Raw genomic sequence first — 25768 nt, 5'->3', positions numbered from 1 at the left:
TTTGAACAATTTGAATTCAACGTACATACTGATCAATAGCTCACTCACAATCACCGCCAAATCATTGTCAATTGTGTTTAGGAGGTTCTCAACACAATGGTTCGAATAACAAGATCAGGAGCACAACACCGGTCTCCGACTACTCAATCTGTGTCAAACATATCACAAGTTCCCCGTCAATCCATGATGTCTCAATCAAATAAAAAGTCAACCAAACGACCTGCTCCGGCAAAATCGACTAGAGTGAAATAGAAGTGTGTTCAAGCAGTTGTCGAACCGGAACCTATCAACACTCAGACATTTGACAATGACAGTATAGAAGATGAAACTTACAACCCTTTGGACCTGCTTGATGATCTCGATGACGACATCGACGACCCTTTCACTCTGCCTCCACCGCTGTCTCCTCACCCCGATCTGGAGCAAACTCAACCTTCCACCAGGAAAGCTGCCCTCATACAAAATCCAAGAAGTCATGTGTCTGACTCAGATTCAATCTTACCCACCATCTCCACTTACAAGGAAGCTGCAAAGGATTGGCCCAAAACTCGAATCTCAAACTACACTTGGGGTAAGGAGCTTGGTAATGTGGTACCTCCGAAAATCTTGGACGAGTTGAGAGCTATTCAAAAGCTTTATCATCATCCCAAGTTAATGCTGGCGATGATGGGAAATGTCTCTATATTTACTGTCAACAAAGCAATGTGAGTTAATCTCTTGACACGCCACCTGTGAAGATATTGATTTCTAATTTGACCTATCACTCAGCGGGGAGCTTGACAAGAAACGAAAACAGGATGGCTTTCATTTATGGTTGAGCTATGGTATTGATGCTCTGAAGTATAAAAGTAAGTGCAGGACATGTGTGTACAATTTGGATGTCAAACTGACATCATCACACTCAATTGTTATAGTGCCTCGTTCAGCAGAGATTGGTGCACTTGGTCAGCGAAATAAAGACCTAGCAAAAATGTGGAAGGCTTACCCAGTCGAGCGGCCGGCAGTTTTTGATCCTTCTATATTCTACGACTTATCAGGCCTACCTCGACCTCCACCGAAATCTGGAGACCAAGCTGATGGTGATGAAGACAAATTGAGTAGCAGCTTAACTCCTGAGGAAAGAGAAGAAATGCAGAGTTTATATGACGAGATGGTATGTGTTGAAAAAGTGGCAAGTGTTTATGCCAAAGTGGCTGCTGGGAATCCAACGGGTGATTTGCTTCCTGAATTCAATCGAAAGTCACTCAAACGTGTTAACCAGTTACATGACCAAGTGAGTTAATGGTTTCATCTTTTATTTTAATATCAATTTATTGACTTAACTTTGATATGTGCGTTTAGATCCACAACGAGTCCAACAATATGCAATTTGTGTACTATTTTCTTGCAGCTGGTACTCACGCGGCCTCCGATGGAAAATCAGCAGAACCGGCATGGTGCCGGGAATACACCTCTCACGATGAAATGGCCGACTACGCCAAGGATAAGGCTAATTTCCCTGAAATATTTGCAACTCATGTGCAAGGCCTATTGATTAGTGAGGTGGTTTCAAGACATAATGGAAAAAATAGCAAGGCTGTCCCAAAGACAATCACACCTACTGACTGTGTCAAGGGAGAATTATCTGCTTCTTTGCGTGCGGAACTGAGTAAGTTCTATTCTCACATCAATTAGCTGAAAGGAATCAAACTGATGAAAGTTCATCAGAACGGTTGCTCAATGCCAGTCCTACTAAAGGATTCCCTCGTGGGCCGAACCCTCACAATCTTCTCAAAAAAAGGTATCCAAACTTCAGGATTGTTCAGCATCCTGGGTCAAAGCTTACACCTGGAGTATTGAATTTAGGCTTCAGGGGTATGAACAGCAAAAGAGATCTTTGGCTTGATGATATGAATAATGGTAAATTTGTGTTACAGAAAGTGTCTGATGAGAAAATCGAAGAAGATAAGGATAGTGGAGCGGATAGTGAAGAGGAGTGGGGTGGATTGGGTGATTTCTAAACGCCAGATCGGGCAATTTCTGAATGTCAACTCTGATATTTGTTTTGTATCTCAAACTCATTTTTTTAGTTTTCTCACAAGATTGGCTTAGAAGAGTAAGACTCTTATCAAATTTATGAAATATTGGTGAAAAGCTCTTCCCGAGTCTTATCTTTGTTCTGAATCAAATGAAATGTGTTCTAAATAATTGCATTGATTGTAATTCTATTGACTGAGTTGATTTTTTCATCGATCGATCGTATTTGAATTGATCTGTTCTCTTCTTTTTCCTTTCAATTCCATACATCGATCATATTTCAATTGTGTTGTTTCCTCTTCATGTGATTCTATCACATGAATTGTTTTTTTTCCATATTGGTACCTATATCAAATACATTGGCTCTCATTGGCTTCATCAGAAAGTATTGAGTGTGAGATCGTTGCTTTAAGACATGAAATCCTTTGTCTTGTGTGGCCCGTGGGGACAGTATATGAAACAAACTACGCCCGTGTGTATTGTAATTTGTATTATGTCAGTTGTATGATTTGAACCTATGTGGACTGGCTCTTTTTGGGTCAAAAATCTGATAAATTTTGAGTGTACATAATCCAAATTGCTTTTATTGTATGAAGAGATTCTATAGGATTCTGTGTGTTTTTTACAAAGTGTTATGCGGTCTCTTTGTTGATTCACCATTTGATAAATATCGGAACACATTGAAACCAAAAAAATGATATATTGTTTTGTTTTGTTTTTTCTCATTGGTTCATTGGTTCAATCTGTGAGATAAATAAGATGTTTGTCATCTTTTGTTCAATCTTCAATAATGAATTTATTATCTGCTGTCTATGATCAATCTTGAATAATGAATTTTTGAATCCATCATCCGGAGTCTCAACTCAAGTTGGACTCTCGGATTATGGATTCAAAGATTGATCATTCAAGATTGAGTTGAGTGTGAGTGTTTCCGGTCAAAGAAAATCTAATAAGGATATTAAGGATGTAATCAGATGAGTGATCAGTGATGTTGGGTGTTAGTTTAGGTAACATCGTTTGAGTGAGTTGTTGATAGACTGATATGTAGGTATGAGAACCAGTCAACATTGATAAGTCCTTGAAGTTGAAGTGAGACGGTGTGTTAATGAGACAGTCGGTGGCGGTGAGTGGTCGATGTTGATTGATGTAGTTAACGTGAGTCTTGATCTTGAGTTCTTGGAAGTGGGACAGTCGGCGGTGAGTAGTTGATGTTGATGTAGGATGTATGTATGTACTTGATGAGGGTTGAGAATCGAGATTGAGGAGGGGTGAGTGTTGAGATGAGTGGTACATACATATGTAAAAGTGGGACTTGGTGAAAAAAGGTCCTGCAGATGGGACTGGCAGTGGGACTTGTCAAAAAAAATCCCTCCAGACGTGTCTGGAAGGCTCAGCAGCGAGGAGACTGCAGACACATCTGGGGTGGGGAGTGAGACGTGTCTTGTAGGTGAGGGACTTGGCCAAAAAAAGGCCGCAAGACCTGTCTTTTGAGTCGTGGAGTCCTACACGGAGAGCACGGTGGGAAGCCGAGCTGGAATACTTGATTTTCCTCGGGTAGTTACCCAGGGGTCTAGTAGCCACAGGTGCTCTAGCTTGTAGACCACACCATCTGTAGCTCTGTTCTCTATCTGACAATCTATCAGATAGACAGAACCACCTTTCTGAGCCTCTGACCTCAAAGAGAACCAACCCCGACCCCTGTCCTTAACATATTGTCAGATCTAAACCAACAAGCTTTGAGACAGCAAGAACGAAGATTTTCTCACTAGATTTGAAACCCTTTAACCCCGACGCATAGACCATCAGAGAAGATTACCGAATTGATTTGAACCTAGATTATTGAATACCACCTGCAGATCCAACCTTAATTAGAACCTGAAGAAAAGACTGAACCAAATTAATTAGTTGAAGCGGAACTTACCACGGACTCGGATCCAGAACTCAGTATACTTTAATTCAAAAGATTAAAATTAGATCCAGATCTCACCTTTGCACATTCAAGAATCAGCTACCACGTCTCCATGATACAGAACCCCCACGGACAACGTTGACTTGGATAGTGAACCCGAAACCGACTTCGTAGACGTACTAGACTCCAATTTAGAGACCTCGCCTACTACGATGGAGAACATCCAACACCAGATCGCCGAACTGCAGAACGCTCTGTACTTGGAGCGGCAGTTGCGAGAACAAGCCGAAGCCAATGGCAGACGGGCAGAGGAACGCCTTGCCGCTATTGAGGCTTGGCAGACCACACCAGCCAATGCTTCTAACGCACAGATGCACCAACACTCTACTACCAGTGCACCTGCATCACACCAAACACCCACATTGGTCCCAAAGGGTCCTAAGGTGTCGGTCCCTGATAAGTTCAGTGGGATTCGAGGAGGTCCAGCCGAGGTGTTTGCCAGTCAGATCCAATTGTATATGCTAGCACACCCTTACACAGTGCCCGTGGAGAAGTCCCCCGACGTCGGGGGCCCAAAGATCTTGCGCAAAAGTATCAAAAAAAGTGTGAAATTTCTGTCCAGGCCAAATTGGTACGCTGAGCCTGCCCAGTTTGCCCCATCCCCAGGCACCAGACTCAGGCGTTGACCTCAGAAGCACTGAGCCATCGTCCAACTTCATCAACAGTGATGAGCCGGGATGAGCCGGGATGAGCGGTCCTGCCCTATCCTGCCCTGATTGTATGAACCCATGGGGGATCCGTCAAAACATATGCTCAATCAACCAAGTCTACTTCTCCTGTACCACCGCCTCCTCCACATTACACTTTTCAACCAAAACCTCCACATCACGCTATCCAACCAAGACCATCGAGTAGGAGTAATAGTACCAGTGCACCTTTAAACTCAACTCATTGTCATCATCCTCAACTGCATTTACCATCTCAATCAAACCAAATTACCACCCATCACCTCTCACTCAAGCTATCCTTCTCAACCTCCACCTCATCCATCTCGATCATCCATCAATCCACATCTTCACATCACCCTCATCCAGAACTTCCTCAAATACAAATACCAATCAAATGCATTCTCAACAGCAGCAGCAATTTCATCGTCCTGTAGCAAGCTCATCATCTAATCTACCTCGATTGCATAATCCTGAACCTAGGTGCGTACCACCCAATCCGAACTTCATCTACAAACATCTCCCATTCAAGCTCAGGATCAGCTCTATCCTCTGCCTTTGTCAAGCCATCTCTGCCGTCATCATCCCGATCAAAGCAATCCTCATTCGTTGTCTTTTTCCAACTCTAGATTTGTGAATCGGTATGCCCACGTCCCACTCCTAACATTCCTTGGTAAGTCTTCTTCTTTATCCAAACACTTCATCAAAAGTAAACCAAAACAAAGAAAAAACTAATTCTTTCTTTCTTGCTTTTTTTGTGAATGTAATGTAGGTTCATTCGGCCACCTGCTATTGCTCTCTGAGGTCCTGAATGTTATACACATTTAGTTTATGATTTACAAGTAGATCATATCATTTGTTTGAAATTCGGAATCTCTAGAGCTTTAAGTTTAGCAATTGTCTTAGGTTCTGCAATTGTTAAAATCCCTCAAATCCCTCAAATCTTTAAGTCTCAATCGGCTCGTGGTCTTAGTTTAAGTAGTTTCATCTTAAATACTTTAGGATTAATTATCATTATGGGATATAATTATAGACATGATTTTCCTACTTCAACATACGGTCAGTCATCTTATTTCATTAAAGGTTGAATTGATTTTTGCCTTTTTAAACTGATTCGATGATTTTCTTTCTTTTTCGAGTGAAATAGGTGAAAGTTTTCTATTATTCATTCAAAACTTAATCATCACCTCTCTAATAATCTCACTATCAAATCAATCAAACTCAACATTCCTATCGATCCTATCACTAATCTTACCGATCACAATCCTAACGATCTTATTAATTCCAATTTCACCAATCTCATTAACTGTATTACAAGCTTCATTGACTATAATGATTCCATTATCACTTTCATCTAAACTTCCTCAAATCTTAATCAATTTTCAAAAAAAAATCAACCGGTCAACTATCTTCATCTTTAGTTCTTCTTTAGGTTGTTTGGCTAGATTGTTTACTACTTTTTACTGAAACTGGTGATACAACTTTACTTTTTAATTTCGGCGCTGGTACTTTACTTAATGGGATTGTATCTACAAATGATTTTGTATTGGAAAGATTTGACTTCTTCTTCAAGTAATTTGTCTTATCATCAAGTTAATTCATCTGATTCATTTGAATTATCTCATTCTACTTTGATCTCTTCTTCTGATACTTCTTCAATTAAAAGATTAATTCAAGTTCTTCAAATTCACCTCAACCTAGAATCAATTTAAATAAACCAAAACAATGGACACGTAAAGCAGATCAAAAATCCTTGGTCTCTTTTTCTTTCCTTTCTTACTTTTTTGGTCTTTCTTAATTTTAATTAATCTTTTCATCTCATTCTTTTTTTTTGTTTGATAATATGATTTGATTTATGTGTTTGATTCTTTGTGTTTGATTCTTTTATTTGACAGGGAGGGGTTAGTTTTCTATCTAGTAGAATGATTTTGATTCATCTATCATCTTATGATGATTTTACTCTTCAAAAATCAAATTAAATAACATCTTTGTTCTTTTTTTCTTCAAAAAGGGATTCTGAGAAATTTTGTTAAATTTGTGAATGTTTTTGGTTTAGAAGGAAGAGAAAAAAAGAAATTCAAAATCTAAGTATGATTCCCATAAAAATAAAGAAGAACTACAGAGAACTACTCCATTTATTTTGTACTGAACCCAGATCTACCCTAACCAAACCATTGGAAAAGGAAGCTATATAAGAAGTGTGGCTTCATTCCTTTATCGGCTCCTACACAGTCATACGTCTCACCTAAGATCAGATTACTTCATGCGGTGGAACCAATTGATCAGTATAAGAAGATGATATGCTAGATAATGATTTGGATGAATGATGGTTTCCGTGTCGAGTGACCTTTGAGCATTGAGATCCGCAAAATTGAGACCAAGTCCGAGAGAAGGTCCACCACTTGACTCCGAGCCTTTAGTCTTTGTCGCTGCTTTTTGACGTCTTTATTGGCGCTCATTTTCTTTGACACCGCTGTTAGTAACTAGAGACTTTGAGACGCTTGTCCAGCGTACAAGGTCAGAGTCCGAGAGAGACTTGATGTGCATAACCAGGGAGCCACCGAAATCAATATGAATTCACTTCAAACATTGAGATATTGAGATTGATGTTAGACTGATGCAGACTGAATCCCCGATTCTTGACTGAGGTGAAAAATAGTACGAGAGGGTAGCAGGTTGATTGGTCAGATGGAGATATCGCCTCACAAATCCTGTGGGGAATGAAAGAAAGAGACAGTCAGATTGCGGTAGCAACAAGCTTGGTAAGTGAGATTGGTCAAACTTGCATTTTTGCGCTTTTTCTTGAACATCCCAATATCAGAGTGATGGTCCATGGAAGAAAGGGTTAAAAAGATACATAGAGAGAGAGAAATGGACTGACCATCCTTCAAGAAGCGGTCAGCCAATCATAGAAGTTGGCTCAGGTGGTGATAGGAGGAGTTATCCAACAGTTGACCACTCATCTGATCTGACAGGATCTGACCCCGCAGGCGTGTCCAGACGTGTGAGCTGGCTCTCCAATGTGGAACAGGCAATGGTCACCAGGTTTTCTTGGGGCAAGGATAGTTCATGGGGAGCTTCCAGGTGTTCAGTGAGGAACACTGAGCGTTCAGTAGGGGAAAATGAGCATCCAGTTGTTAATGCTGAGCGTTCAGGGCCGCTTGTCTCCTAGTCTGCCTGAGGCTTGACTCAGACCGATGAAGTTCAGCATAAGGAATATTCTTCCAATCTTCCCCTTTGTGGATAATTGTACGCGTTTGGGCCACAAAAATCACACAAATGCAACAAAATTGCCAAGATCTTTGGGCCCCCGACGTCGGGGGCCTTCTCCACGGGCACTGTGTTACTTGTTGGAGAACGACCGTAGCAAGGTTGTTTTTGCGTTATCTTACCTCACTGGTACGGCAAGCGCGTGGGCCCAGCCGTTGACAATCGAACTACGCAACGCCGAAACTGCTCATCTAGTCACATTTGAACGTTTTGTACAAAATTTTGAATCCATGTATTTTGATACTGAAAAAAAGGCTAAAGCCGAGAAAGCACTCAGGTCATTATCCCAGAAGACCACTGTAGCCGCCTACACTCATGAATTTAATCTTCACTCACATAAAACCGGATGGGAAGTTCCGACCCTTAGAAGTCAGTACAAACAGGGTTTAAAGAAGGATATTAGAGTGGCAAGGGTCCTATGTCAAGAGGAGTTCAACTCCATCAAGCAAATCTCAAACCTCGCCATCAAATTAGACAACAAGCTTCATGGAACTATTGACACCTCAATCAACCAAACGGCTCCAGTATGAGACCCTAATGCAATGGATGTATCATCTTCTTTTGTCCGTTTAACCGAGGAGGAGAAGCAGAGAAGATTACGTACCGGGTCGTGTTTCAATTGTTCTAGACAAGGTCACCGTGCCAATGAATGCCCTAACTGTAGAAAGAAGGGCAGAGACTTTTATGGAGCTAAGATTGCTGAATTAGAGGGGAAGCTGGAGGTGTTAGGAGTTAGAGATCATGTGAGAGGAGAGGGTAGTTGTCGTGCCAACGAGTCAAAAAATGGAGGCACTCAAGCCTGACGGTTGTGCCAAGCTTGAGTAGGGAGGACTATCAGGGTATTTTAGAATTAGGAGCTAGCACTGTTGTAATGTGCAATAATGACAACCCACATCTATTTCTGCCAGTTTCTTTTTCTCTGACCCATGTCCCCCGAGCCACACCTATTAAGATACCTCCAGCCCGCCTCCTGGTTGATTCAGGAGCTCCCCATAATGTATTAGGCAAAGCTTACGCCTCAAGAGCCGGCCTCCTCCGCCACACAGTGCGTACCTCAAGAGATGTCACTGGATTCAATGGATCCAAGTCAACATCATCTTACAAGGTGGACCTATTGATCAATCGATCACAACAACAACCCCTCACATTTCATCATCACAACCATCAAGAACACGTATGACGGCATTCTTGGGATGCCTTGGATCAAGGACAATCACCAACGTATCGATTGGACAACTGGAACCATCAGACCGAGTATTGACCACCAAGACGCCTTTGCGACTGTCATATCAGTCTCGTCAGAGCCGAAAACCCCCCCGGAGGACTCGAATGAAGTACTAAAGGGGAAAGCTAGGAACTTTGACGAGGGGGCTTGTATTAACCATAATACTTTTGAGTCCCCGCAATGTGAGTTCAATACCATTCCTTCTAAGACTGTCACCAAAGCAGCTGGCAAGCTTGTTTGCCCCCTAGAATTCGCACCACAGACACCAGATATCCCGGATCAGCCCACGACTACTACGAAACCGCCTGACTTAGACGAAGAAACGTTGAAATCGACCGCCATTGCAACTGTACTGTCAGTTTCGTCACACCCGCATCAATCCTCTGAAGGCTTGAAGGAGAGACCAACAGGGCAAGCTAGGGAATCTGACAAGGGGGCGCGCAACATTTTGTCTACGCACATGCCCCCGCAATGTGAGTTCGACTCGCACCCTTTATCTTCATCTCACAAATCAGCTGGCAAGCCTATTACCATCCAGGATTTTGAGACACAGCACAAAACAAACCCAACGACCCTGACCAACGCACACATCAAGACTGCACTCCCGTACCCACCTGAATCCATTGCGACTGTCCTACCAGTCTCGTCAGAGCTGAAAACCCCCCCCTGAGGACTCGAATGAAGTACCAAAGGGGAAAGCTAGGAACTTTGACAAGGGGGCTTGTATTATGATTAATACTTTTGAGTCCCCGCAATGTGAGTTTGATGCTGCCTTATCATTACCTTCACCCGAATCAGCTGGAAAGCCCCTTTTCCCCTTAAAGTTTGACTCACAGATCAATGTCGACGTGGCACGTACATCATGGTCGACGTGGCACGTACATCATGGTCGACATCAGCACGGTTAGCTGCCGATGAGAAGAAGAACCAACCCAAGAAAACAGTACGAGAAATGGTACCCGCCATTTACCACCGCTACCTCCACATGTTCTCCAAAACCCAAGCCTCAGTTTTACCACCACGACGCAAATACAACTTCAGAGTGGACCTAGTCAAAGGAGCCCAACCCCAGGCCAGCCGAATCATACCTCTGTCACCTGCGGAAACCGAGGCTCTGGAAGAGATGGTGAACACAGGACTCGCCAACGGCACTATCCGTTGTACAACCTCACCATGGGCGGCACCAGTGCTGTTCACCGGCAAGAAAGACGGCAAACTCAGGCCCTGCTTTGACTACCGCAAACTTAATGCACTTACAATCAAGAACAAGTATCCACTGCCGCTCACTATGGACCTTGTGGATAGCTTGCTTGACGCTGAGGACTTCACAAAGTTAGATATGCGGAACGCATACGGTAAACTCGGACGGCGAGATGCACCCCGTAGCGTATCTATCACGCTCATTAGTCCAGGCGGAACACAACTACAAGATTTTTGACAAGGAGTTATTGGCAATTGTAGCTTCCTTTGAAGAATGGAGGCACTACCTCAAAGGCAACCCCAATAGGCTTGACGTCATTGTTTACACGGACCACCGCAACCTGGAATCCTTCATGACTACCAAGCAACTGACAAGACGACAGGCCAGATGGGCGGAATTATTTGGCTGCTTTGATTTCCAAATTAAGTTCAGACCCGGAAGGCATTCGGCGAAACCAGACGCATTATCACGCAGGCCTGACCTAGTCCCCACCGATGAAGATAAACTCACATTCGGCCAGTTGATACGACCGGAGAACATCACTCCCGACACATTCTCACCCAAAATTGCAAGTGTAGAATCATTTTTCATGTGTGAAGACATCCACCTGGACAACTCCAACCACTAGTTTGAAGTAGACGTATTAGGTGTATCAGAAGACCAAAGTTCAAAGGACACAATCATGAACAACGAAGACATCATTCAACTGATCCGCCAAGCAACCACTGACAGCCCGAGACTATCAGAACTCATCCAGATCACAGAGAATCCTATATCATTGAGAATCAAGAGTGCAGTGTTGCAATATCAAGTAAAAGACGGAGTTCTGTACAACCAGGGTAGGATCAAAGTACCGGACAATGAAAACATCAAGCTCCAAATTCTGAGAAGTAGACACAACAGTTTACTAGCTGGTCACCCAGGACGCGCTAAGACCCTTAGCCTGATCAGAAGGAGTTTCACTTGGCCCTCGCTGAAAGTATACGTTAATAAATATGTTGACACATGTGACTCTTGTTTACGCAGCAAAACCAGTACTAAGAAACCGTTTGGCACTCTTGAACCATTACCAATACCAGCTGGCCCTTAGACGGACATCAGCTACAACCTGATCACGGGCCTGCCGCCATCACAAGGACTCGATAGCATCCTCACCGTAGTCGACCGCCTTGCCAAAATGGCTCACTTCATCCCATGTAAGGAGACCATGAACGCCGAGACACTAGCAGATTTGATGACACAACATGTATGGAAGCTACATGGAACACCGAAAACTATCACATTGGATAGAGGGAGTATCTTTATATCTCACATCACGGCAGAGCTGGACAGGCGTTTTGGCATACGCTTACACCCTTCCACAGCATATCACCCTCGTACCAACGGACAAACCGAGATTGTCAACAAAGTTATCGAACAATATTTGCGACACTTCGTCACTTACACTACAACAAATGACATCTTTACCCAGGGGTATAGAAAAGTAGTGTGGGCATAGAAAACTATTGGTAGGGTACTTTTCTATACCAATAAAAAATGCTTTTGATAAACCTATGTAAGATATTTCGGATTGAGAAATTGAGTATTATCTTTGCCCTGACTCAGCTGTATGTATTGGAACCCAAAGGCAGTGCTACAGTGCGCAGAATCTCAATTTTCTGTTTTTTGATATTTTTATCCTAAAATACAATTCTATGGTGATAAAAGAGATCCTCAACCATGTTCAGCAATGTATGTGAGTATGTATGCACAATCTTACACAGATTGACAGACACTTTTTACATATGTACCACCCATTTTGGCAAAAAAAAGTTGCATTAATAATTTAATACAACTTTCACATCACGGTGAGAAAATTTCTCACCGTGTATGTATATGTAAAACCACACAACAGTGTGCTTGTTAGAAAGGCTTGGTAACCAAATAAAAAGCAAAATCACCATGGTGATAATGAATCACAATGGTGTCTTTTACCATTTGGAACAACAAGGTCATTTGTTGATTGAGTTCAAAAACCAAAAAAAAAACTTAATCGCTCTCATTGCTCTCAATATCATCTACCTGTTCAACTTCTGCAATTATTTTTTAAGCAATTTGATTGATGATAACATGGTCAATGACCAAGCTCTTCACTGTTGGCAGCAAAGTTGAATTGGTGGAAATGATGTCTTTTGAGGAAGTCAGATTTGAGTCTGAATCAACACCACAATGAGATTGAAAAGTTTAAGTAGAGAAAAAGGTTGAGGTGGTGATGATTTGAATGGTTTGCAATTGAAGAGAAAAGGACTTGTAGAAAACAAAGAAAAAAAATGGTGAGGTCCGAAATAACTGGTGGTGATGGCTTGAGAAGAGAGAACAATGAAAAGTCGCAGTCGCATTAATTTGAAAATATTCGACTTTTAGTTGTTTTCAAGAATGCGCACAATCTTTGCACATATGTGCAGAGATCCGTGTATCTCTTTTGTTGCATTTTTGTTTACCAAACAAGATTTTTGGGTGACATATGCAACCGAAAATCACTGTGCTTTTTTGGTGGTGCACAGTCGGTTGCATAGGTCACACACCGGTTGCCAAAGTGGGTGTACAATATGACTGATGGACCATGCTTTCCCATTGGACAAGGCTCAAGAAGGGCTTTGAGTCTGAATTTATATTCAGTCCCTGTGGTCATGTGGATATTTTCATCTGTGGGTATAGAGCAGAATGGTATGTCTAGGCAGAGAGGACACAATCTCTATGGGTATAGAATAGTACTTCACCCATAGTTTTCTATGCCCGCACTACTTTTCTATACCCCTGGGTAAAGATGTCATTTGGTGTAGTGTTACCGCCAAGATAATTGGGTGGATCTACTGCCAATTGGAGAGTTTTCTTACAACAACAAAGATCACTCATCGACCGGCGTATCACCTTTCAAAGCCAATTACGGTTTTGAACCTTTGTTTGGGGGAGTACCATCCACTACACAGTGTTTACCGGCTGTTGACGAGAGAATAGAACTGATAAATCAAGTGCAAACAGAATTGACTGAGTGTCTCTGAATTGCACAGGAACAGATGAAGACTCAATTTGACAAAGGAACAAGACCAACACCCGAATGGACTGTAGGAGATCAAGTCTGGATCAACAGCAAGAACATTTCAACGACGAGACCATCCCCAAAATTAGACCATAAGTGGATCGGGCCTTTTAATATCATTGAAAGAATTTCAAAATCCGCTTATAAACTAACGTTACCGCTCTCTATGAGAGGCATCCATCCTGTTTTTCACGTGTCTGTACTGAGGAAACACGTGCCGGACACTATTGAAGGGAGAAGACAGCCCACACCAGAACCAATTATGATTGAACAGAACAAGGAGTGGGAAGTAGCTGAAATGTTAGATGGTCGAAAAAGGTATAAGAAGATACAAGATTTAGTAGCTTGGAAGGGATTCAATTCAGAACATCACTCATGGGAACCAGAAGAAAATTTGAGGAATAGCATGGACCTATCAAATAAATTCAAATCAAAATTCCCAGACGCGGCTTCAAGACATAGAAGGACAAGGAGAAAGAAGTGAGAGGGCAAGCTTTTTCCCAACGGGTTTTTTAATGCTGCCCGTGGATGGAACACAGAGCTTACAAGAGGGAGCTTGGGCGTAAAAGGGGGGATAATGTTATGATCCCAGGGAACCGGTGAAACCTCACGTGATATATTACATCATCTCACATGTCACGTATTGAGTGTGTACTCTAGCTTGTAGACCATGCCATCTGTAGCTCTGTTCTCTATCTGACAATCTATCATATAGACAGAACCACCTTGCTGAGCCTCTGACCTCAAAGAGAACCAACCCCGACCCCTGTCCTTAACAAGTGTGCGGTGCTAAAATTGTGTTTCCACATGCTTGCATTGATAAAAGGTGAAAAAAATTCAAACATCAAATTAATCTGCAGCAGACCAGGTAGCAGGTTCATTGTTTACAACAATAATTGGGGTGAAGGATGGACCAGCGTTTGCCTTTTGCTTAAATAGAGCTCACTCTCTTCTGGTGTGAGATCAAGGCTGCTTATGCCGCCTCTAAACAGCCTAACTTAACCCAAGTCTGATCATGCAAAAGCTCACAGTAACCCAAAGCCGAGGCACAAGGGACTTGCACATTAAACGACATCTCTGGCATGACCAATAGCCCCAAAAAGTGAGATTTGGGTCACTGTTGGATGCAATCCATCCTATTGCATTCAATATTACTTTGATATTATTTCTGAAACCGGCTGGTATGAGTTCAGCATCTTGTACCCAGCTTCGATTAGAAAAAAGGAGATTCAAAATGTGCCAGCTCACAAGAATCCAGCTGGGAAACAAGTAACAAGTTTGTTCAAAGACATTACAGGGAGTCAATTGACCATCTCTCAAGCCTTTCGGAGGTCACACATAACAATCTTAGGGGTCGAAATTTCAAATCTCAAAACAAGGAGCCTCAATGAATCAACACAATCATGACTCTGTCGAGTTCTGAAGGAAATGGCCTCTTCAGAATCTCGACAGAGCTCATCTGACTGTTTCTTTGGAAAAAACCCACCTGTGTCTCGTGGTGGCAAAGTGAAGTGAAAAAAACACTCATCAAAAGGAGGCTATTAGTCACGCCACAATTGACGTTTGATACCTCATGTATTGTTACAAGTCGTTTGTTCATTGTTTTGAGCCTTTATTGTTAGTACATTTACCAATATCTTAATGTAAATATGAAAAAATACTCATAATGTCTCCAACATCTGGGAACATGGTGCACATTTTCTTGGATTTTGTGCTTGCATCCTGTTGTCCCAGGTTTTTTCTACAAATACTTTCCTTTAACACCTGGAAAAAATTACATCTGTTGTAGTGTATGTGTACTTTGCTTTGAACAACAACAAAGAAGAAGAAGAGAGTTCCCTGTTAAAGAACTCTTGGAAGGCAGGGCTACTATTACTACATGGCCAGTTGACAAAGGATGTACAATGGTGTACTTGAAAAAAACCACTAGGATCAGCAGTAATGGGTTTGACAGATGCCTTATTCCTTCATCTGCTATCAAATGGATTCCAGCAGAAAACTGCAATCCACAAATCAACAAGGCTTTGAGGATTGGGATAGTCCTGCGTAGTAGATTCCTCAGACAGTAGAAGCAATGATTGCAGGTGGCACTTTCAAAGACTCCTGGAGTAGACTCAGCAGAGGACCCAGGGAAAATAAAACCTTTAACTGACTGTTTATCAATTCATCCCTGCTGCATTGATGGCATACAGATGGCAAGCCCCGCTGGTGGGCGGGCACAGCTATTCTTGCAACACTAGTTAACACAGTGGTAGGGGGGGCTCTGAGGGGCATAAGCATTGTGAAATATGTAGGAGACACAATATCATTCAATCTCCATGTAACTTTGAGTGAACCAGGAAATCATTGGACTGGCATTTCACAAAGGCAGTTCAAAAAGGGTAGATAAAGATGGTTCTGGAAATTTGCAGAAGGGTTTCCCAGCATATCAGAAGTATTGTTTGGGTGTGTTCTCACCTTATGGTGTTTTGAGGCTTTGAATGACCAACACTGCGTAGTTTTCAGAACACACCAGGAGGCTTTGGGTGTTCTGTAGAAGGATGTCTAGACGTTTTCACAACAAACTTTGTATTCCCCAATAGAAAATATTCTATCACAATGCTCTGCTGAACCTTCAACTCCAACACCTCTTTGATATGCTCCTCAATGCATGCCAGCTTGCAGTTGATCCAATCCATGAGCCAACATCATATTTTCAATGTTCACCTCCACAGTAAACTCTGTATCACTGGGTCCTCCTTCTGATCACGATGCACCAGAAAACTTGAATTGGTGTTAGTGGTACTCTGAAATCCATCACACGGGTTTAGATACACCCAGTTTGTGAATGTGAGCTACAAGGTTCAGGCTTGTCACGTCCAGATTGAAAAGCATAACATTCAGGCAGGATTTGTGCTGATCATGATGAATATCAAAGGAAAAGTCAAACAACAAGAATCAGAGCAGTATCAACTTGAGCAAAATCAAAGGTCTTTACATTTGCCGGATGGGATTGAGGTGTCCACAACACTGATCTGGGTAATACAGCAGGCCGTCCTCTAGGTCTTTTCTCTACTGCTCACTGTGTGAAGTGAAGCTTCATTGAATCAAGTGTCATAGGCTGCTGTTCATATTGTCTAGACTGCACACAACCAATGGATTACAAAAAGGTTTGGATGGGTCAACAACATTTTCCTGATTACAGCCGTGAATCATGGAAACAAACTTGCTGTTGCATATACACAACTACTCACCCTAAAATTCAAGTTGTACAGCCAATGTATATGGCCCTGGGACACTCGCATGTGTATCAGGGCCCAGAAACCTGGGATATGCCACAATAGGAACATGGGTTAACTGGCCCTTAGTGAAGAACCAGGTGGCTATAACAGATATGTTTCATCCATTAAACCTCACCATTGCATTATGAATCATTGTACCTTTTCCATTGTCCCTGGTGATGTTATCTACTTCCAAAGTTATACACATCTATGTATACACGGCCAAGGTTCTCACGAAATGTTAGATACAAGAAGTAGAAGGAACAACTAAATTCATATCCTCTGGACATCATTTCCTCATTCATTTTCACCTTTTTTGCTAGTAACTTGACACTACATCTCTTACATGTCTTGAACCTTTAGCCGTGCCATCCCTTGATCTTGTCCTGCTTGAAACATGTGACTAGCACTGTCTTAAAACTTTGCCAGCACCCTTTCGAAAGATATAATCTCTGTATATCTCAGTTATTGTCTCAAGCTGACTTATTCCCTTCCCTGTTCATATTTTTTGAGAGTTTGCCAGGAACCTCAGACCTGATCTCTCAATTTGCCTACCTATCTCCACCCTGTTACACATGTGAGTGCTTCAATTGCAGTCTGAGCTTGCCTTAATAGTTGCTCCACTCCTTGCCAATTTGACTTGAGACTAACATTGACATTGCAAAGCTCAGGTCACATGTCACTGATGATTCTGTGTAAGGTGTTTGTTTGCGCCACACAATAACAAAAGAGTACTTTGAGTCCATGGAAGTGTGGTTGAATTTCCAAAATAATGATTGCCTCATGCACTCTGCTCTTCTGATTTAAACACTGAATGTCAAATAAACATTCATGATTTGCTATCATGATCTGACGCAAGGCTCAGATGAAGATGTTTCAAAACCATTCCCACTTGGGAGCATCTGCTCTACATAAGGAGCTCACAAAGCATACAGATGACTGTGGGGACAGCCACAGGATAACTGTGGTTGGCTTCCAGAGAACATCTTTTAAGTCTCCAAATAGTTAATGTCCCAATATACATACTGTTGGGGCGGGTTCTATCTGATTGTGACTGCCCTGAATGCATCTAGAGTAATTGTTTCCTAGGAGCCATCATCAACAATGTGATTCCGGTGGATGTGGGCACAGGGTTTCATGTGATTTCAACCGTTGTTCAGCACTGATTTGACTTTGTAAGATCATAAATCATGCAACCGCTGCCACCAACTATTTGATGCCTATTCTGACCATTCATCAAAACTAGATCTCCTTGCTTTCTTCTCTTGTTGTAAAGCATAGCCTGATTTCCTATACTTGCCAAGAGTCTATCTGTATAACTTTCCCATTCTGCTTGCCTCATCTCAATCCATCAATGTGTGTTGCTTTCTCAAATTTTTGATATGTGATTTGTTGGGAGGAGGCAAGGGTACCTCTTTCTGACTTGGTTGCCAAGTCGCTGAGATGGCTAAGGATTGCAGCTACTTACCCAAGAGGCCGTCAATTAATGGTGTGAAATGTGACCTCAAGCTCTATTCCACCTTCTGAGAGCAATATATGAGGTTGAAAGTCTCACTTTAATCTTTGATTGAATCCCTGAATAAGATTTGAGTCCTTTGACTGATTTGATCAACTTCCAGGAAGTAGTCTTGTCAACATGTCCTGGAACTGCTTGAATTCCATCTTTGCTGATCACATGTCCTAAAACTAAAATCATATGCCAAAACAGCTTGGGTTTCTTTGATGAACAATAAAGATTAACTTGTTTTAGCCACATCAGAACGTTTTTAATGGCTGTGTTTCTCTACGGGACAAGACACAATGAATTACATTAACTTAAATCCCTATCCCCCCTTGAGACTTGTCAATGTGACCAATGATCATGATTTCAGCAGTTTCACAGGAGGGGATAGGAACTGTGACATACTCCGCCTTTGCGTCACAAGAGATCAATGACCTGCAGGTGCACCCACACAGTATGCTTTGCTTGCGGATTTACTCAACTGCTTGTCAATCGTCTCCTTTTATACCCTTCAAGTTATCCCCTTAGACCTCCCATTTGCTCATCCTTGCAGTGATTTGGGAAAACCACTCGAATAAGCGTTGAATTCCAAACTTTGCCCAAAAGCCAATTTTGCTTTTGTGTAAAAACAAAATTCTTTTCATCATGCTTCTTCAGCCCGTACTACTCAGTCGGATCACTCTCTACCATGTACTTTTGAACAGCGACGTCCAAAAAGCAAGGCTATGAACGTCACATGCTTTTCTCTCACCACATGTATAAAATTTAGAACTTCAAACCACACAAGGTAACTTCTGAAAAGCATGTCTCACCAATGACTGTAATTCCAGAACTCCATGTTCCTTGTGTTTCCTAATCTACTTTTACTTTTACTTTTGTTGAACACTTAGAAAAGTAAGATTTTCCTGAACACGCTATTTCCTTTCCCTATCTCTGATAAATCTTAGCATTACTTGTTTCCTATTTAGGGATTAAAATCTGAATACGTCCACTTGTATCTTTTGCTAAAATTGGATCCTTTCACAGAATGCTCTTGTCGGAAAACCTTATCATTGCACTTCCTTTTACGGCGATTGGTGTTTTTCAAAAACACTTATAAACGGATTCATTCCTCACTGAAATGAAACCTCAAGTCACTTTGCTTAGATTTTCACAGTACCGAGCCTGTAAGAAACACATGAAACGACTCAATATCTGAAAATTCTTTTGCCTAAATGCAACATCGCCTCCCCAATTCTTTTGTGAACCTGTCTCCACCATCTCCCATCACATACCAAAGGTCCAAAAGCATCTGTTACAAAATTGTTCAAATGTCTTTTCAAATTTCAAAATTTAACATAACATCTCAAAAGCAATTATCTTGCCTTTCACTCAAAAGTTTGAGCCGCTCCATAGATCAAAATTTCTATATGCGTATCAAGTGCAACAAGAGGTTCAGACTAAATTTCCAGTCTGCCCATCGACTGCTACAAAATGTTTACAACATTTCATTTCTGCTTTCAGTCATGGCAGTGTATACAGGTCGGGTATACAATGCACAGCCTTATCCATTCCTACAATAATCCGTCTGCTAATTGCTTACAAAAGCAATTTTTACTCACTGAGCTTTTGAAAAGAGTGCTGATGAACTTTTGAAAGCATCTACTACATATGAGCTTTAATGAAAAGCTTACATAACATGATGTCAGTCTTTTGATTCATTCAAACTTCCGTTCTTCCCTTGAGGATTGATATATACCTTATTTTCCACATATTCCCTCAGGTCTGACAGTGAACAACACAACAAAACCTTTGAGGCTGCCAGTGTTGGTCAGTTCTTCTTATTCTTCTTCATAAATTTCTCATCAAATCAAACTTTGATCAATGGTGGCTTTACTTCAAAAGGTACTTCTGTGACCTTCCCAATGCAATGCTCTGCTTTACATAATCGCGGTCACTTTTTCATCAAAGGTAGACAATGCAAAGTTAGTCGATCTATCAACTTGAAACATGACAATCATCATTTTCAAACCCTTTGAGCTTTTTTCTTGGAATGTTGATATGTCTACCTCCAATACTGGAAAGCACGGTCACCCCAATTTCCATTTGGCTGTGATCAATATCTTCATTAACAAGAAATTGTAACATAAATATCCTTCTACTCACAGCATGGCCGTTCCTAACTTCACATGTAATACATTCTAAGTTGTCAACAATGAGCGTAGTTTTTTGAACTTGATTGAAATGAATGGTGGTAAGTCTCTTTTGAAATTTCCCTTTCATTTTTTTGATTTTCATCATTGTCAACTTGATTTCTGTGTCTATTATAAATCACTTTAACTTATTAGTTGCCAAGGATGATGTCAACACTCCTGAATGTGACCTTGGCGAAGCTCTCCAAGAGCGACTCATGCTGGCAAAGACCTATGTTGAAGATGATTGTTCTTAATTTCATTTCAATTCTACCATTAGCTCTAATGAAATGTCACCTTGTAAGTCTTCCTTATTAGTGTCTCTCGTGAGCTTGCACTAAATGAAATTGTTTGACTCTTCACAGTGCTATGGGTGAAGGACCATGCCTTGCTTCAAAAAAGCCCCTAGATGTAAGTCACTCAATTCAAAAAATCTCTTGAACACAAATCAACATTTTGATTGTCTTTTCTTCTGTTGGCTAATCCTCAATCCCCGCCTGCTCATTGGCTATAGAATGGAGTATGAAATCATTCAGTGGAACTTCAAGGTCATTGATTTCAGAAGGAGAGGCTCAAAGAAAGCACAGTCACTCGCTGTGTTCATTTGCCTTATACCAATATGGTATTTATGTGCAAGTCTGATGGGATGATTTTAATATGATGACAGTACACCAAATCAATAATATACCATGGAGTTTAGAAAAGTCAAAATGTAGAAAATTCTCAGAAATGCATGAGAGGTAGGAGAAATTCAAAGAAAATATGGTTGAATCAGTCTTTGATTTCCCATCATTTTGCATATTTTTACATATTTTTACCCTAAGTTTCGAAGATGTTGCATAGAAAAATGATTTTGGGGTGTATTTGGTCGGAAACTCAAATTTTGTCCAAAACTACCCAGGCTTGGGCAGAAACTTTCCAACCATCACAAATACAACAATTTCCTTCCAATCAAACTGGCAGTTGCGCATTATGAAAGCCCCATACTGGATCTACAGTTTCCATTTGGATGCTAAAACCCTTGCGGAACAGATTTATAAGCTTTTCTAGCTTTGCTGTTGAGGATGGTGATTGCTGTACCTTCTTCATTTTTGGACACACACCACTCATTCTAATGTGTATCTGGTAAGTTAAACATGCAGCTTTCAGAATGGGCAGATATTCCAGATGTTGACACAAAGTTGGCAGTTTTATTTGTCTCACAAGGTTGATGCCTCCATGACTGCCAGTTTTGGACATAAACTGAGTTTCTGACCTGATGTATATACACTGCTGCCGTAAAAATCTTTAAAAATATGCAAAATGATGGGCACACACAGGGGAATGCAAACTCTATTTTTCCTTATTGTTTGACCCCTTCTGCCTTGTGTATAGTTTTCTATGTCTTTTTAATTTTCTAAACTCAGCAGTAAATTTGCAATCTGGCGTAGTGTGAGGGTGTGGTTAAAGTTGAATATAATTACTGTTGAGATATGCAGAGACTTTGGAATCACCATGATCTGTCAAAGTCTTGAATAGCATCCAAGTTGACTTTCAATTGTAAGGTGTGACACATTTTTTCAAACTGTTGATTGTAAAAATCATGTCTTACAAAAGCATTCTCTTTGAATCCACTTCATAAGCAAATCACACTGTCATTTAAAATCAATCAAGAATATGTGTCATAAGCATCAAAGCTTAGACAAATCTCCGCAAATGGAAACATACACTCGTCATGTTGTATCTTCTGTGCCACTGCTTTTCAAAAAGTTCACATACCCTCTACTTTTAGTGTAGTCATCTCATCCAGAACAGTTGGAGAATTATTTCTTTTGATGAAGCTGCAAAGCTATATTTGCAATCAATATCTACACATTGTACCGTCACTCCAACCTAATATTTACATCTTGGATTCCACCTTTCTTACCCCAATCTCAATTCCTTGCCTTTTGATCAATCTCATCAATCTCTATACATGCACAATATTCAAAACACCACATTGATATTGCCAGTTGCTTCCGTGAATCCTATCTCTCTAGACAACTACACTTCCATAAAACCCATCACTTTGCCATCTATCAAACAGGACCTATTTGTATGCTTTTTATCCAACTTGTAATCCACTTGCGTACACTTTAGAGCTTATAACCACATTACCTTGTTGCATGTCCAAGTTGTTTTTTCCACATTTGTGTGTTGAAACTAACTTTGAATGCCAGCATCATGTATAAGTCCATCTTCAATTCTACCTCCAACAGTATCCGTTTGGTCCATCACATTGCTCTGATTGCAATAATTTTCTCATCTACATTGTTGTCATTTTAACATTGCCTCTCCATGTCTCCTTGTATTTTTACCATGTTTTGATTACTTACCTCCTTGAACATAATATTCATGTAATCTACACATATTTGTTGTAGAGGTGGACCCATGATTATCTTTTCCACCTTACAAAATCCTCACAGGTTACAATAAGTTGTATGTTCATCAAAGACATTCCCTACATGGTTTCTCATCAACTGGGTGTCCAGTATCATCATGTAGTAGCTTCCTCTTGATACAATAAAACTTTGGATTACATGACTCTTTGCCAGATGACAAAAAAAACCTAGACAATATTATTTAATTGTATATTTTTCCTGAATCTATGTTGGATCTTCCTTTTGCCACAATAAAACTTGTGATCATTTGACTCCTCTTCACAAAAACATTATCCGCTTGTCAAATAGCACATATCATGCTTTATGCTTGCACGTAAGGTCTGCCTCTCTTTCTGTGATGAGATGTTTCTCTGGATTTCATGCAAATTTCTATGTAATACTTCTCTTCTCTCAGGAGCATGTACCAGCTTGAAATTATGTCTAAGAAGGCGTCTTCAAAGAGTTTGGGCATTAAAAATAAGAGTTGCCACATGCCCATCACATAATGTGTAAGGTAATATGACCAGAAAACCTTACAGAGACCACATATGCTAGATGGTATAATGGCTGACCAATGCAAACAACCTCACGTAGACAATTTCATTTCTATAAATTTATATCAGCCGATTGACATATCACTATTGTGGAGTCCTTTGCTTGCTAGAATGAAGGTGGAAATGGGTATCAATCTTGTATCACACTTGATCCTGTAAAAGATGTTGCATTAAAAACATTCCTTGTTGCCAGCAACCCAATGGTCCCCTTTGTCCATCAAACAATGTTGATGTTTAAGTCATGTCTTAGTCATGAAACATAAATCTTATTCTTTATCCCTTGGGGCGGGCTTGCCCGCCTATACTCCAGTACAACATCAAACACTACACAAATTTTTGCAATCACATATCCCAATGCTTCTTCACAATGGACCTGATGTGTTGCTGGTCAATTACATAGACCTGTTGGCATGACGACTACTTTGAACAACCCCCATGGTATCTTTAATGCCATCAAGGGAATGTCCTGCCACAAGTTTCAAACAAACTACTGATTTGGTGACCTACTGCAAAGACTTTTCCAGTTGCAACTATCTGTACTGCCTTGTCAGGAGTCAGCAATGGGGACTGGTCTTTACCTGTGACTTTGAGAAGTCTGTGGTAGGATCTTGCTTGGGTATAACCAGAGATGGTACCTCATATTGGCTTGATAATCCACAGCTATGTCCAGCTTTCAAATGTTGATCAATAAGACTATGCTAGCTGTCATGGTACTCCAATGGTTAAGTGTACTGCTTCCCATTGATTGTTGCGCTTGGTTCCGTCAACACATAGGACAATCTGTGATGTTCACTGGGAGGGAAGAAATCATCCTCCCTTACCCCAACTGCGGTAAATTTAGCAGGTACCAAGTCCTTGAATTCATCAAACATTGCCTCTTCCTGTTTAGCCAACTTCCTTGTACTTCAAATTTTTCTCACATTCTTTCTCAGTTCTTCATTCAGGGGCTTGCATTTCAAATCAATACATGTCTTTCACTCATGCTCCTTTCTATCACAGATAGCCAAGGCACTTTGGCTATGTGATACAGTGTTGGTGAATTGAGATGTTGTTCTTATGTGATTTCAGGGAAGGAGTAGCATGAACAATGTCATAGCTCCTATTGAGCCTTGCTACCTATGAAATCTTTGCACCAACTTGAATAGCTGGCCACTTTGAATTCAAGTTGTCAAAATTCCATCTGTGGATTGATTGACCGGACTCTCAAATTCAAACGCCGAACCCACAGTCATGGGTTTCACCAGTGGCCTTGGTGGTATCTGTGCTTCCTTCAAAAACTGCTTGTCCATCAATTTGATGTTTTAGGAAGAAACACCTGGAGATGAATCCATTGTGGGTCAAGGCTTTACAGGTGGAGTGCGTCCACTTAGCCTTGGCTCGGATAGTTGTCATCACAGCTTCGGGTTGAGGCTTTCTATGGCAATAGTGCTCAACTTCAAAACAGGATAGGACCAACGGGAATACCTCAAATCACATTCACACTTCCTTCTGATCCCAGTCATTGAGAAGTGGAGAGCCGGTGACTGTCTCAAGATTGGCCTCTTGGCCTGCCACCGGTTCCTCTTCAAGATTTACCTGCAGGTCAGGCCAGGCTACTGGGAATGAATGGTCTCTCCGGGACCTCTTGCTCTTTGAAAGGTTCTAATGGTACAGTTGTAGAATTTGGTGATGACAGAGAAGAGGAGGTGGCCGAATTCTTGCTGAGTACCTGAGGCAAAATAACATTCACCAATACACGTATTGGGAATGATGATACTGATTTCACAATTTTTCTGATTCCGAGCCCACCTCTTCCAGGTGTCTCCTCTTTGGCCACTGCAACTACAAACACAAATGTGTAAGCCACCTTTATCTCTAATCGACTGCTTTTTGCGAGTCAGACAGCCAAAAAGTTCCTGGGGGAGCCTTACTTTTCCAATGGGGAAGTGTACAACCTCCTTTTTACCAAAACGGATGGCTGATCTGACTGTGAGTTTGGCCACAATCAGCAACAAACCAATTCTCAACAGGCAGCGGAAACTTACACAAATCATGAGAAAACTTTCTCTGGAGCTCTTCTGAGCGTTAACCAATATTGAACTGAGTCTCAAATTGATTGAAAGCGTTTTTGAGGGGTCTAGCAACATATAACCTACCAATTCTAAGCAGCCTCTAGAAACTTCCATCTAAAGAGCTCTCCTGCGCAACAACCCAGATTCGGTCAAGCTCTCCTGAGAAGGCTAGTCTCACAGTGGTGCAGAGCTGGGCCCAACACTGTGTCACTTTCAATCGATTTTGCTCTGACAAGCTGTTTCCCCTTGGTTTGACAAAAAACTTTGGAGAATGTGCCCCTGCTTCAACACCAGCAAACCTCTTCTCCTGGGACCACAAACACTAAAATGAATGCCTGATCTACAACGGGGATCATGGTGATTCAATCCTCCAAGCAGGTCAATTGCAATAGAGATAACCTCGACCC

General features: G+C 41.3%; 3 protein-coding genes across 3 annotated transcripts; all 3 read left to right on the top strand.

The window, feature by feature from the left end:
- Window positions 1-352: 352 nt before the first annotated feature.
- MELLADRAFT_88386 (uncharacterized protein) lies at window positions 353-2000 on the top strand (the record flags this gene model as incomplete). The annotated part of the gene is made up of 6 exons (XM_007411709.1): window positions 353-472; window positions 523-704; window positions 769-848; window positions 927-1273; window positions 1342-1648; window positions 1708-2000. 6 exons carry the CDS (start codon window positions 353-355, stop codon window positions 1998-2000), a joined length of 1329 nt encoding a protein of 442 aa, XP_007411771.1.
- A 3047-nt stretch (window positions 2001-5047) lies between these two features.
- Window positions 5048-5738, top strand: MELLADRAFT_88385 (uncharacterized protein; the record flags this gene model as incomplete). Its single annotated transcript, XM_007411710.1, has 3 exons — window positions 5048-5133; window positions 5217-5323; window positions 5455-5738. The coding sequence occupies 3 exons, from the start codon at window positions 5048-5050 to the stop codon at window positions 5736-5738; spliced, it is 477 nt and encodes a 158-aa protein (XP_007411772.1).
- A 14126-nt stretch (window positions 5739-19864) lies between these two features.
- On the top strand, window positions 19865-20614 carry MELLADRAFT_88384 (uncharacterized protein; the record flags this gene model as incomplete). The annotated part of the gene is made up of 6 exons (XM_007411711.1): window positions 19865-19869; window positions 19949-19995; window positions 20071-20150; window positions 20206-20306; window positions 20391-20419; window positions 20514-20614. The coding sequence occupies 6 exons, from the start codon at window positions 19865-19867 to the stop codon at window positions 20612-20614; spliced, it is 363 nt and encodes a 120-aa protein (XP_007411773.1).
- Between the last annotated feature and the right edge of the window lie 5154 nt (window positions 20615-25768).

Source organism: Melampsora larici-populina (genome assembly GCF_000204055.1).
Source record: "Melampsora larici-populina 98AG31 unplaced genomic scaffold MELLAscaffold_26, whole genome shotgun sequence".
In the NCBI taxonomy this organism is placed as follows: Eukaryota; Fungi; Basidiomycota; class Pucciniomycetes; order Pucciniales; family Melampsoraceae; genus Melampsora; species Melampsora laricis-populina.
This window is presented reverse-complemented; position numbering and strand designations above follow the sequence as displayed.